The sequence below is a fragment of the Staurois parvus genome, unplaced genomic scaffold (assembly GCF_062004578.1).
Source record: "Staurois parvus isolate SC_StPar_1 unplaced genomic scaffold, SC_StPar_1.0 ptg000365l, whole genome shotgun sequence".
Classification (NCBI taxonomy): domain Eukaryota; kingdom Metazoa; phylum Chordata; class Amphibia; order Anura; family Ranidae; genus Staurois; species Staurois parvus.
The window spans coordinates 5,073,429-5,087,871 of record NW_028318161.1 but is presented as its reverse complement, the minus strand read 5'-3'; the positions used below and the strand labels follow the sequence as shown (position 1 = coordinate 5,087,871).

At 42.0% G+C, this 14,443-nt stretch overlaps 1 protein-coding gene across 1 annotated transcript; it reads right to left on the bottom strand.

The window, feature by feature from the left end:
* Nucleotides 1-750: 750 nt before the first annotated feature.
* LOC149456299 (sulfotransferase 1C1-like) lies at nucleotides 751-12,468 on the bottom strand. Its single transcript, XM_089685223.1, has 7 exons — nucleotides 12,280-12,468; nucleotides 9,301-9,423; nucleotides 6,555-6,652; nucleotides 6,349-6,475; nucleotides 3,416-3,510; nucleotides 2,216-2,396; nucleotides 751-1,464 (listed from the first exon to the last, which is right to left on the bottom strand). The coding sequence occupies exons 1-7, from the start codon at nucleotides 12,404-12,406 to the stop codon at nucleotides 1,352-1,354; spliced, it is 864 nt and encodes a 287-aa protein (XP_089541349.1). The 5' UTR covers nucleotides 12,407-12,468; the 3' UTR covers nucleotides 751-1,351.
* Between the last annotated feature and the right edge of the window lie 1,975 nt (nucleotides 12,469-14,443).

Genomic DNA, 14,443 nt, shown 5'->3' with positions numbered 1-14,443 from the left:
CAACCAACACCCCACCCCCCACACATGGAGAGAGCCTGACATTGACCAACACACCACCCCCCACACATGGAGAAAGCCTGACATTGACCAACACACCACCCCACCCGACAGAGCCTTCCACTAACATACAATCCCCCTTCCCAGTGAGAGAAAGACACTCACCTTCACAGCATATAATCTGATTGTACAATGTCCTTTGGCTTTACCATCAACATATACTGCAAGGTCTGCCTGACTGGATACAGTGTGATTGTATAGATAGTTGTATTGTCCTATATAATTTTGGTAAATCTAAAGGAGATTGTACAGTTCGATTGTATAGTGTTTGGCCGAGCAGGAGATCAGATCTGTGGGAGCTATTGGGAGAAAAGATGTCACATGTAAACACAGAAGCCGGACTTCTGCCTGGCTTCTGTGGTGAGAAGGGAGCAGAGGGCCTGAGCCAGAAGCAGAGAAACTGAATTCCACCAAGTTCCAGCTGAAAAAAAAGGCCTGGTTGTATCAGACATTTTCATTGAGATCACTATGTTCCAACAAGGGAGAAGGGGTCCCACTCTGCAGCTGCTGGCAGGGGACAGACTTTGTACCTAAAATGTATTTAGTCGATGTCAACCGAAGTTTGGCACCCTATTACAGGTAGTGGAAAAGTAACAGATGTACAAGTAGGATCAACAGGTCATAAAACCGTTATTGGGGGGCAAAACAAAAATTTTTTTTTTAATGCTACAGACAGACTAACACACAGTGTCATTTTTATTTAATAATTTTTTAATAATTTTGCTGTATATGCTTTACGTAGCATGTGACAGGTAGGATAAAGTGAGGAGTCAGAGCTGCGGATTTGCACATTATCTCCTATTGTCAGGAAACCATTGAGAAATTACAGAGATTTTTGTTTACAGATTGTATGAATACCCTGGATCCTCCCCACAGATTTTCATTTTGGCTTAGGCCCTAAATGTTCCAAGGTTACAGAAGAGGTGAACAGCATTGCGTGTATTAGTCACATAAGGTCACCATTTATTGTGTCATCCTCCTTCACAGCATGTGACAGCTGAGCAACCTTGAACCAACAGAAGAGCTGGAGCTGGGTGAAAATATATCATTTGTGAAGGTGTCGAGTACAGAATTAACCTATTCTCTCTCTTTGCCATTACATTACAGTTTGTTTTAATAAAACCAGAGACACATTTTTAAAATAATAACTATTGTCTTATTTCCATTGTATGAGATATGAAAGAACATAAATGAATTTACTAAATGAAGTGGGAAGAAATGCATTGAAGGCAACCGATAGGCAGGCCTAAAACAAGGACTCATCCTAACTGTTAGCAGCATCCATACTGATTCTTCACTTCTTATCTGGGAATTGCAGAGTGGTGTCACTCATCTGACGTTCATAATCTAATTGGAAGATCTCATTTTGCTGGATGGTGAACAATGTCTTCCAATCTCCAACTTTACCTGCCAACCCAGAAAGACAAAATTTTTGAAAAGCCAGTAACAATTTTATTTGTACCACACCCCCTCACCCGGTTTAACACTCTGGTAGAAAATAAGTAAGTCCATACAATGCAGAGGGAACAGTCCACCTAGCCCCCAGCTTCTGTTCTTCATTGATAGCTGCACTCAGAAAACCATAATTACACATACATGAAGGGTCCAGCAGCTGAAAATAATTTCCCTGATATCCACTTCTGGAATTCTCACCCACCCATTGACTGAATTCAACTATGTTTCCTACTACTTCCCTTTCAATACAATTTGTTTCTGTAATTATAAATATCTAATGTGTATTTTGGGAAGTGAACTGTCCTGTGCATGTTTTCTGCATCAACACAATTTTAGGTTTTCCAGTGTTATGAAGAGCTGACAGTAGCCAGAAATTCTAGCAGACAAGTAGGCTGCTGGTGTCTGAGCTGGGCCTTGGCTATCCCCAGGTGCTTTTGGCATTATGAGAATGGATATCTCTGCTGGTTATCTTCCTCTTGACTGCATGCAGTACCATTACAGAAACAGCAGTCAGGGCAGTCTCTTATTTGGTATTCATGGTGAAATTAAATGTAATACAAATTATAGGTAAAAAATTGTTTGTGGCTCAACAAAGTCCTGAAGTTAGAATGGATAAAATTATTAAGGCCACCAAACAGAATATTTTTTTTATGTAAACAAAAACCCTTACACTTAGCACCCATTTATCAAAGCCACAACCTACCTTTTCTCATGAAGCCTTTATCTGACTGGTCAAGAAGTTCCTTAGGGAATTCAGAATAATTGGCCATGGGGTTGTTCTTCATGTGTTCAAAGGAACTGAGTTTTACAATTTTGGTTACTAAATCATCTGACAATTCTTTACCGAGAAATTTTGCCACTTTCCGAATCTCCTGTGAGGGGTTCTGCGTAATCAGAATATATGAAGAAAATGAATGATAATGCTGTGCAAAGAACAAGATATCAGTATTATCTTGAATAGGGATGATTTTACTATCAGTAGGAAAAAGGTTTCTTAGATATGAGCCTTTAACCTGTTGGTTGTAATGCCCAAATCAATGAGGCCAAAAAGGTAAATAAAATGTTGCATGATTTTCCGCCACCCCCCTCTGACAATCGCTCCACTGGCTTCCGATTGCCCAACGGATCAAATTCAAAATGCTAACACTGACGTACAAAGCTGTCCATAACTCTGCCCCAAACTACATCACCGACCTAATATCCAAATACCACCCAAAACTCACTCTCCGCTCCTCACAAGACCTCCTTCTCTCTAGTTCCCTGGTCTCCTCATCCCATGCCCACCTCCAGGACTTCTCTAGGGCATCACCCATCCTCTGGAACTCCCTACCCCAATCCATCAGACTATCACCTACTCTCCTCTCCTTTAGGCGCACCCTGAAAACCCATCTCTTCAGGGAAGCCTACCCCGCCCTCTGCTAATTGCCAATCTCCTCCACTCTTCCTTCCACTCTATCCCCCACAGCTTTTCCTCCCGTACCACTATCCCCTCCCTCCTAGATTGTAAGTTCCAAGGAGCAGGGCCCTCGAACCCCTCGTGTATCGCATTGTATTGTTATTGTACTGTCTCTTGTATTGTCCCTCATTGTAATGTACAGCGCTGAGCGAACTATTGGCAAGATATATAAATACTGTATAATAATAATAGGATCAGGAAGGGTTATTTATTATATTCTATCCAAACTGTCCCCAGTTGCTCAGGAGGTTTATGTTGCCAGCACTTGACTTTAAATGACTGGAGCTTGTGTGAGGTTGAACCTAGAAGACATTGATTTATTCGCTTTACTATGCAAATGCAGCAGAGACTAAAATGAGAAAAAGTATTTATATACCCAGGTTTCCTCCAACACAAAATCAGGTTGTTTATCTCATTATTAAAATATGTGCCTATGTATGTTCTCACCTTCTTTAGATCTTCAAAAAATATATATAAAATGTTGTGCTTGTCTCTCGCTGCCCAAAAACCTTTCACATGATCATACCAGGAGCCCCAGCCCACTGTGCAGATAGAAAACAACAGTTACCAGACAACAGACACAAAAGTAGATAAGCAAGATCTGATCACTTATCTACACTACAGTCTTCACTGTGGGATCCAGTCTTATCTCTCCTATTACAAAGCCAATTTCTCAGGACACAATTGACACTAAAGACTTAATTGCAGGATCCAATCTTACCTGTTGTACTACAAGGCTCAATTCCTAAAGCAGGGAGTGCTCAACCTTTTGACAAGCGAGGGCCACTTAAATGATTTGGTAACCAGTCACGGGCCACAACTAGATGAAATGGTTCCGAATTTTGAATTTTTTTATTTCCGGTGGGAGGGAGAGGAGGAGAAGTGGATTTCAGTGGTTACAGGAGGAAAATGGAGCAGATTGGTTCCTGTATAGGCCACCCCCACTGTCCCTCCTGTACAAGTAAATGTGACAGGGAGATTGCACGGGCCCCCTGGAGCATGGTGCGGGGTTACCATTGTGACCCCTGACACTACACCAGTGGTTGGTGGTGTGTGGTAAAAACACATCTCAATTATGGGATTTTACTGCCCCCAAACCGTAAAAGTAAATGAGCCCCTACTGTCTTGAGCACCCAATAAGGCTGCTTTCACACAGATGTGCTGCAGTTTACCAGAACCGCTGTGCACCTCTGGGTTAGCTGCTCTTTGCCATGGACTTCCATTGTATCTTGCAGGTGTAGTGCACTTTCTGAAAGCGCACCAAAATTCCTGCATTCAAGAGTTTTGGTGCTCTTACAGAAAGCGCACCAAACCCACAGGATATAATAAAAGCCTACTGTAGCTAACATGCAGGGAAGTCACAGGTGCACTGTGCATCTCCCACGGATCAATGTGAAAGCAGTCTAATAGTTGACCCTTTTATAGCTGCTAATATGGCCATTGTAAAAGTGCAGTATATGTATTGCTCAGTACACTGACCTTTTTTTTCCCTTTTTCAGCTTCTGCTGGCATCACTCTCCAGGCTGCTAGAAAGGTCCCAGGCAAAATGCACTTGGTATCACTCCACCTGGGACTAATGCCACAGAGGAAGCATCAGCCATTGTGGCTCTGGCTCTCTCCGTGGGCGCCTTCTTCCTCCCCTGCCAGCACTGGCTCAATGCTCTCTGATGCTCTGGGATGGCAGGTCAGCAAGCCCAGATCGCAATCAACAGGTTGCCGACCCCAGGAATGTACTCACCTGATTTGAGGTTGAGGGCCACATCAGAGAGCTCCGCGGGTCACGAGTTGAGCATCCCTGCCCTAAATGTTCCCTGTGAACTCCTAAAAGTGATCCTTGCAGGGATTTATATAAAATGGCTGCACATAGTATTTACTGAGGAATTAATATGGATTGTTAGCTTAAGCTGGATCAAATTTTTCTGAAATAAAAAAAAAATCTTAACACTAAACCGCAACCTCACTGGAAAATCCTGCCAAACAGGCCCAAGCCTGATGGAGCTTGTTGCTTTCAGTTACTTCATATACGTACCATTTCATCTACAGGTGTGGAACTAAAGATTTTAATTGGGAATCTGAAATCAGTCAATACATATAAATTACATACATGTCATTTATCAAACACAAAAGATTTCCCTGCAGTTACCAGAGAAGGGTTCACACGCTTTTTGAATCAATGACTGTTGATTAATGTTGTCCATGCTTTGTTTTAATAGATCTAGCTGCAGTTGATCTGTTCTTTATTTTAAGTTCTTTCATGCTCAGTATTTATGTCTCACAGAGATCACATTACTCCCTCTTACAAAACCTTAATCTTCCTTCCTGCAAGGATAGCTCCATCTTTGTTCAGCTTTTATCCAGGGTTACTATCTACTTCCTGGCTAGAGAGGCCTGGCATAGATGACACAATGGTGTAAATCCTGATTTCTAGAGGAGGGAGACTGAGGAAATTATTTTGCCTGCCTGCAGGAATAATTATATTCTCCCAGAATGGCCCACTCTACCTTGGCACAAGCACTGGACTGGATCTCACAAACGATTTTCACATAACAAAAGATTTCTTTTTTTTACAAGAGTGTTTTGTTTTAAATGACTTTACATGCACTCACTGGCCACTACATACACTCACTGGCCACTTTATTAGGTACACCTTGCTAGTTGGATCCCTTTTGCCTTCAGAACTGCCTTAAATCTTTGTGGCATCGATTCAACAAGGTGTTTGAAGCACTCCTCAGAGATTTTGGTCCATATTGACATGAGTTAGTGTTGCCTTTCTATCATCTCGATCCAGTCGGCCCATTCTCCTCTGACATCAACAAGGCATTTTCGTCCACACAACCGCCGCTCACTGGATGTTTTCTCTTTTTCAGACCATTCTCTGTAAACCTTAAAGATTGTTGTGCATGAAAATCACAGTAGATCAGCAGTTTTTTTAAATACTCAGACCAGCTCATCTGGCATCAACAACCATGCCACGTTCAAAGTCACTTAAATCCCCATTTTGATGCTCGGTTTGAACTTCAGTAAATCGTCTTTACCACATCTAGATACCTAAATACATTGAGTTGCTGCCATGTGATTGGCTGATTAGCAATTTGTGTTACCAAGCAATTGAACAGGTGTACTTAATAAAGTGGCTGGGGAGTGTATATTGAGATTTTAGAAATGTGTTGATGCAGGTCATCAAAGTAACTGATAGGTCAGCTTTAAATAAGACTGCTTTTATTATGAAGACAGAAATGGAGATGGAATCACAGCACATGAGCCATCAGGAAAATTTTAAAAGGGTCAAAAACATTTTCTCAGAAGGCTACATGCCACCTGCTGCCTTGTGCCTGCAGATTGTACCCATATTAGACCCTAATGCAATCTGTCCTACTCACCATCTCCCTTCATAAACCTATGCAGGTAGTCTTCAAATGACCCTGGATCTGGGTGGATCTGTACAAGATGGTCAAAGTAGAAGAAGGAAGTCAAGGTATCTCTGGCATTGCGCGCCACATAAATGATCTGCAAAGAAACTATTGTCACTTCCAATCAATGTTGCCACTGCAGTTTATTTTTCACCAACATTGCTCAGTGCAGCTACCTTGCAGTTGTGTTTCCAGAATGATGGTGGAACCAGTTGGTAGGGCAGATGGCTCTTCAGTACTCGTGGTGATGGCCTGGTGTTCACTTCTTCAATCCCTTCAATGTAGAGGTCATAGATAGATATTTTACTGCCTGATTTGTCTGCCTTCCCACAATAAATCCATCTGATGGGAAAGCAGGAGAATATTTCCCATATAGAGCAAAATTGCATTGCATGGCAATCATGGGTTTAAATCAGGTGGTGAAGAGGCAACATATCGCCTCCTCACCACCTGTCAAACACACTTGAATTGCTTTTCAGTGGAGCAGCAGTGCCTTCTGCAATTGTGAACAACCCCCTAGTTGCATTCATCAGTGCCTTATCTGCAATAGATTAGCCTCAGAACCTGTGTAATTATTATGTGTTTGGTTTTAAAGGGATGAGGTGGCAACCTTACATATAAGGCTGCTGTCACATTGATGTGCTCCGGTTTACCTGTACCGCAGATGCAGTGCACTGCAGTGCATCTGCAATTTACATGCATTAGCTGTGCTTAACCATACACCTCTATTATATCCTGCAGGTGCGGTGCCTTTCTGAAAGCCCACCAAAACAGCTACATTCAGGAGTTTCGGTGGGCTTTCAGAAAGTGCTTCAAACCTGCAGGATATCATAGAAGTCTATGGCTAAGCACAGCAAACCCACAGGAATGCTGCAGGTACACTGCACTGCACTCACAGGATAATGGTATATTATTATACCCAGTGTATTGCTTAACACTGACCTGAAGAGCTCTGCTTTCCTACTGCTGGCACCATTCTGGAGGCCACTAGCTGGGATTAGAGGTGGAGTGTGCAGTTGGTATCACTCCGCATGGGACAGGAACCAGCACTACAGGAGGAGGCATTGGCTTATGCAGGTCTTGCTCCATACTACAGCTTCAACTTTACAAGTAGCTCCTCTGCATTGCACTCTGATGCTCTGGGATGGAGGGTCAGCAAGCCCTAATTGTGATCTACCAGTCACCTGGCTGTGATCTACTGGTTGCTGACCCTTGGTTTAGGAGTTATTTGCTATTTATAACAGCCAGCGCATATCCATGCAGTTCATTCAGAACACTGTGCTGTAGCCTGATTGACGTCATCGTGGCTCGGCCTGTCAGACTGCTGAAGCTCGCGAACTTGGAAGGAAGATTGGGTGAAGATGTAAGCCCTATCAGTGGTGACAGCACACTGCTAAAGGGCTTCGTTTTGAGGTAAGTCTTTCATATTATGCTAGTTATGCGATGCAAACTAGTACATTATGACTTTACCTTGCAGGGGATTTTTTTTTTTCCAAGTTGTGGTTTACTGCCACTTTAAAGCTCAGTTCCAACAATTGTTACTTGCCGTACCTTTTATTATTTTCGGTAACGTAGGACAATGAGAGCTGAAAATAATCATGCCCCTTGAGCCAAGTGACATACATGGCTAACAGTTTGTCTGGGGACTATATTTATTTTATTTCAGGTACTTATATAGCACCATCAATTTGCACAGCGCTTTACATATATATTGTACAATCACATCAGTCCCTAACCCTCAAGGGGCATACAATCTAAGGTCTCTTAACTCACATTCATACATACACATACTAGGGCCAATTTAGAAAGGATCCAATTCACCTACCAGCATGTCTTTGGAGTGTGGGAGGAAACCGGAGTACCTGGAGAAAACCCACGCAGGCACAGGGAGAACATGCAAACTCCAGGCAGGTGGTGCCGTGGCTGGGATTCGAACCAAAGACCCTAGTACTGCCAGGCGGAAGTGCTAACCATTTAGCCACTATATAGTTTATGCAGCAAATAAAATGCACCCATATTGTCACATCATTGATAGAATGCCAAGTGCTATTTCACCCATTTCTTTTTTCTTTATTGCTGCTGTGCTACATAACTATCTTAAACCTCTCAGATTTTATTACATACATTACAGAAGGAAATTATGTGGTTGATAGTAAACACTGTAACACGGCCTAAAAAGTAAATGATTAACAAGGTTACTGCACGATAACAACCTGAAATAACATGTGCCATGTCCTGAAAATCCTTGGAAACTTTTCAAATCTGGGCAGAGAGTAACTATAATTCTTGAGATACCTTTTTTTTTTTATCAGAGCCTGTTCTGACTGCTGGCTGGTAATATAACATTTTCAGGAGGATCTCAAGAATTTTGTCAGGAGATGCCTGTAACCAGTCAGGTATTCATATGATAACACATTTTTATCTAATCCCCCTTGAACTGCTTAATAGTAAAGGTTTCAACAGCTATAGCATCTGGTTGCAATGTTATCACTAACAACATTTTCACCCCCTATTTGAGTACTGGGCAGGGGTGGACTGACCATTTGGAAACTCGGGCGATGCCCAAGGGCCCAGGGTCAGTAGGGGGCCCCATGAGATGCCCCTGGTACCTTTTTCATAGGCTTTTTTGAGTTTGGGCAAGGACACAGGGGCCCCATGATCCCCTATTGCCCGGGGGCCCCATGAGTTGTCAGTCTGCCCCTGATACTGGGCAAGCAGTTTGAGCTCAACATTTAATAAATTGTTCTTCATAGATGACTCTCCCTTTACTCATCTCCAAAACCACACCTCTGCTAGTGAATGGTCAACAACAATTTATAGTTTCTCAGTGTCCAAAATTGCTATGGAGGCACAGGGAGGAAGCTCTGGATGGGTATGTGTGTGTGTACATACAATCATCAGTATATTCTCATGTCTCCTGACCTGGTTTCATCATATGAAGGAGTTCAATGAAGGGAATTCTTTCATATATTGGTGCTCTCATGCATATCTGCTCATCACCGTCATGTAGGATCAGATCCACCATCTCCTGCATCCAAGTGGTCCCTGAAATTCACATGTTGTCTCATCAAAGACCCAGACATATCAAGCATCACTATATGTACACAGATTAATCCACACTATGCAATAGCTATCCGTGTAGAGGTTTCCCAGTACAGTTTACAACTTACAGCAGAGATGGTTAAAGGGTAAGTTCACCTTTGGGAACATGTTACATGTTCCACCCATTTTTAGGGTGGTTATGCAACATGTTCCATTAGCTGCAGCCGTGCCTGCCGCCCCCCCCCCCCCCCACAGATAGTACAGGGAGAAGTTCCCCCATACTGTCAGATTTGAAAACAGTGCGTCCATGCAGGGCTGCACACCCATGGCTGCATCAGAGTTCTGTGAATGAGTGTTTACAAGTCCCAACAGCCTTAGTGGCTGTTGGCTTGTAGTTTTCAATTAACTACCATGGCACTGTGGAGCACCATGGTAGTTCATTGATTCATTGATTCTTCTTGCCAGAATATCTTGACCATACATCCCATACAGCAAGCAGATATTCTGACAGGTCTGCAGGAGACCAGTGTGGCATCAGTGATCTACTGATCGCTCGTGCAATGCTTTCCAGGCTCCTGCAAACAAAAATAATAAAAATGCTAATTTTTTTTACCTGCATTTATTTATATTTTTGTCAAAAAGGTGAACTTATCCTTTAAAGGGCTACTCCAACCAAATATATACATTCTGTAGATGTTGGATGGTAATACCATGGTTTCTCAGATCTTGGACTTTTTTGACCATGTATAATACACTGCAAGGGAATATGCTGTTTCCCATTAGGGAAGGTGGGAGGATATACCTTATTTCTATTGAATTGCAGGTCAGTGGCCAGAGCGGAACCTGTAGCTCTCCCCCAACTTGTGTCCATTTGCCCCATATTGGCAGTATATCCACTGTAGCATTTGTATTTTGCAGAGCAGGTCCAGGACTGGCCATAGAGGGATTAGTTTGATGCAGCTGACCAGCTTAAACATGTATGGCAACATGTGTGAACTTAAAATCCATGTTTTTTTATTGCAAAGTTTGCTAGAATGGGTATATAGCAGTTGACACAGGGTGCATCCAGAATTTCTAGAGTTAACATATGTTCATATCCTTTTAGTGCCTGATGGACTATATACATGTCCAAATTTGAGCACAGGTATATCTTATTTCAAATGTATTATTTCAATGGATCTCTCTCCATTGCTCTCCATTCCACAGGTTCCACTCTTCTTTGATTTCCCATCCCCATCTCATATTATTTCCACAACAAGGTTGCTGTCCACTTCAGATCATCAAAAACATATCCTGTACCTTTCCAACTCCAATTAAAACCTCTGCTTGTCCACCTTTCAGTCACACATTGGGGACAATTCACTATAGGTGATCACATGTGTTATGTTGGTCAGGTGTCAACATACTGCATGCAATACTGAAAATGTCAATTCACTATTGCTAGTATGCAGTATTTACCACAAATAGCAAAAACGCTCAGTAAATACCACATAAAAAGACTTTAATGTCGATTCACAGAAGCAAATAAAATAATTAAATGCATGCGGTACTTAAATACTTACTTATTTAAGAACTGTCAGACAGCGGGAGCCTTCTTCGAGAGCGGAGCCTTTTTGGGTCGGCGGTGGCAGCGGGAATGATTGACAATGGATCCACACAAGTGGAAATTTTTTATATATTTGTTTTTTTTAATAAAGGACTTGTCAAAAACTGCCTCCTGTGTTTTTTTACACTACACTTCTTTTTTGGTGAATGAGTAGGGGTACCATGTACCCCATGCTCAATCACATGGGGGGTGGGATCTGGGAGCAGAGCCCCCTGCCCCAAAGCACCCCCCATGTTGAGGGCATGTGGCCTAGTATGGTTTAGGAGGGGGGCACTCACTCTCCCCCCCCTTCAATTTCTGACCTACCAGGCTGGATGCTTGGACAAAGGTCTGGTATGGATTTGGGGCGCCCCACACCATTTTTTTTTTTTTTGCATGGGGTTCCCCTCAAAATCCATACCAAACTCAATTTTACCATCAGCTCTTGCTCCTTCTCTTTCCACTGCTTTTTCCTCTTACACCATCAGCCAATGCTTCCTCCATATACAGATTACAGTGTCTATCAGATCTAAAAAGTCAAACCTAATGTGGCATGATTCAGTCATTTTCCATCAGATTTTTGGACTACAGTATCAACAATTCCCTGCTCAATTATTTACAGCATACATAAAACAGATAAAGCATGTAGTAAGAGTGGGCACTCAATGTGGTGGGTAGGAACAGTTGTGGGTAGACCGACTGGTCCTGTAATGATTAACAGTTAAATTCCTTTCATTATGATGAAATACTATTACAAGCATTAGCTGAAAAAATACACATTTTAAACATAACTGTTGAGAATTTTGATATGTAAAGTTTTTATGAAGTTCATAAAAGAAATGGCTGCAATCTACTGAATCCAAAAAGTATAAGATTTACTACAGAAGATTAAAGGCTTCACCCATTCCAAGACCTGAGACCCTGGTGAAGCTGCTAATAACCACGTTAATATAAAACTCAAAATTGTCTGTGCCAAATGCACTTCAGCTCTTACTGAGCCAGATGCCGAGCAGAGCATACTAAAAATATTTCCCACCATAGTCAACAGTGGTACTGTATACACACTAAACTGTCAGCCAGTTGTCTGCTCTAGAGGTCTTATTACAGTATAAAAATGCACTACGGTTAGCCACAAAACTTTTCAATTTTTACAAAAACATACTGATAAATGAGGAAATAGGAGGCCCTTTCTAATTATCTATTCACCTCCAATACACACTTACTGTATTGATAAATTTTACTTGAAATGAAAGTTGAGTTTGCTATGTACTTACCAGATTTTGGGTAAGTGTCTATCAAGAGGTCTCCAGGTCTTGCTTGGAAGTTGTAGATTTGTTCCCAGTTTGCAGCAATAACTTCAGCCAGAGCCATGCCCTCTACAACGGTTAGCTTGCCCGCCATGGGGATACTACGTCAACAAGCAGACAAGACCAGTGCAAATTCAGCCTCAGTTGTACTTTACACTGGACTGCAAGTGCCAGGGAACTTTATATCCCAAGTTAAGAGGGAGTGGCAGCCTCTGCATTGTGAAGCAAATACACAAATTAAGCAAGCTTTCCTCTCAAACATTCAGCTGATCCTGCAGCTTGGCACCCTAGTCTAGATTCAGAGAGATGTGTACAGGAATGAAATTGTCGCCAACAACTAGAAAAGGTCAGATTTAGTGAAAAACAGTCACCAAAGGGGAATCTATGGAAAAATTGGATTTTTGGTTTACCTGTAAAATGCTTTTCTTGGAGTACATCACATAACACAGGGCATCTTCAAAACCATTATGACTGGGTTAAGATGTCACCATCAGGTGACTGGACATGGGCAAAAAAAAAAAAAGACTATAAACCCCTCCCAGGCATAACCTTCCAAGCCACACACAGTCTCAGTTTTGTAGCAAGCCATGCACAAACGAAGAAGAGTAGGATCCTTGTGTCCTGTGATGTACTCCAAGAAAAGGATTTTACAGGTAAACCAAAAATCTTTTTTCTCTATCGTACATCTCAGGATACAGAGCAGAATCATATCAATTACAATAGGGATGTCCCAAAGCACTAAATATGAGGGGAAGGCAACACAACAGGTCCCAAAAACTAAAACCAATACCGAAGTTAGGACCTCACATAGCTGCCTGCAAGACCTTCTACTTGAAGGCTGCATCCACAGAGGCCTGAACATCTATCTGGTGAAACTTTGTAAGGCTGCTGCCTGGCCTTCAGTTCACACTTTTACTAACATGAGCTACTGAAGCTTGATTTTGAATAGCCCAGGAGGCACCGACACTCCTGGAAGAATGAAATAGCAAAATCAGAAGCTGCATGGCCCTTCCATGCTGATAAAAAGGACCAAAAGAGAAACAAATTGTTTAGTCAATGCTGTAGACTGTAAGTAAACCTTTACCGTAGAAACCACATCCAAAGTATGAAAAACTCTGTCCTCCATCATTGGAGGGTAAGAACAGAAGGAAGGCAACTCAATATCCTCGATGAAATAGAATGAAGAAGCACAAAATGACGACTGAGGTTGTAAGACCACCTTATCTTGATTGACCAGGTAGGGTTTCTTACACTTAGGAGCTGCCAATTCCAAAACCATGTAAGCCAAAGTAACAGCAACCAAAAAAACAATCTTCCTGGTCAGAAGCACTGAGAATATCCTGGATGAACTGAAAACGGAGACTTCTGTTGCATAAAAAGTACTGAGTTGAGGTCCCACAGAGTACAGACAGAATGGAACAATGCACATAACACCCTGTATGAAAGCATGTATTAAGAAATAGGAAACAATGGACCTCTGTAATAGAACTGCCAAGGCCAAAATCTGACTATTGATGGTACTCAGTGTAATGGTTGTGCATATTAGGCACATGGAAGCTGTAGGTGTCAGCCATTTTATTCGGGACTCGGCCATTTTGTTTCATGAGCCCAGTGATCTTAACCCCTCCCTCCTCCTGCAATCTATGGAATTCATAGCTTTACCTTTTAACACACTTCAAAAGAGCCTGCTTTCTAAACTTCACGGACAGCAGACACCAGCACACATAACTTGGTCAGAGCTGTAAACAGCTAATTGAGTCCTGGCAGGATGTCTGTTAGTTTCTACTGATTATAAAAAAAACTCCTACAGCTTATCACATTCCGGAGGGGATTTGAAGTAACCTATCCTAAAACTATGAAAAATCCTTCAGGCAATTAATGCATTAGGAACAGATAGTGTGCCATAAAATGTCTACCTAGAAAGCAGCCAGGCATGGGGTGACCTCTCCAAGACCTCTGCCCAATTCAAAAATAAAAATACACACACAATTCATAAAATCCAACAGGACAAAAACACATTAATATGAAGTATATACAGTCATGGCCGAAATTGTTGGCACCCTTGATATTTTTCCTGAAAATCAAGTATTTCACACAAAAAAGGTATTGCATTAACACATGTTTTGCTATA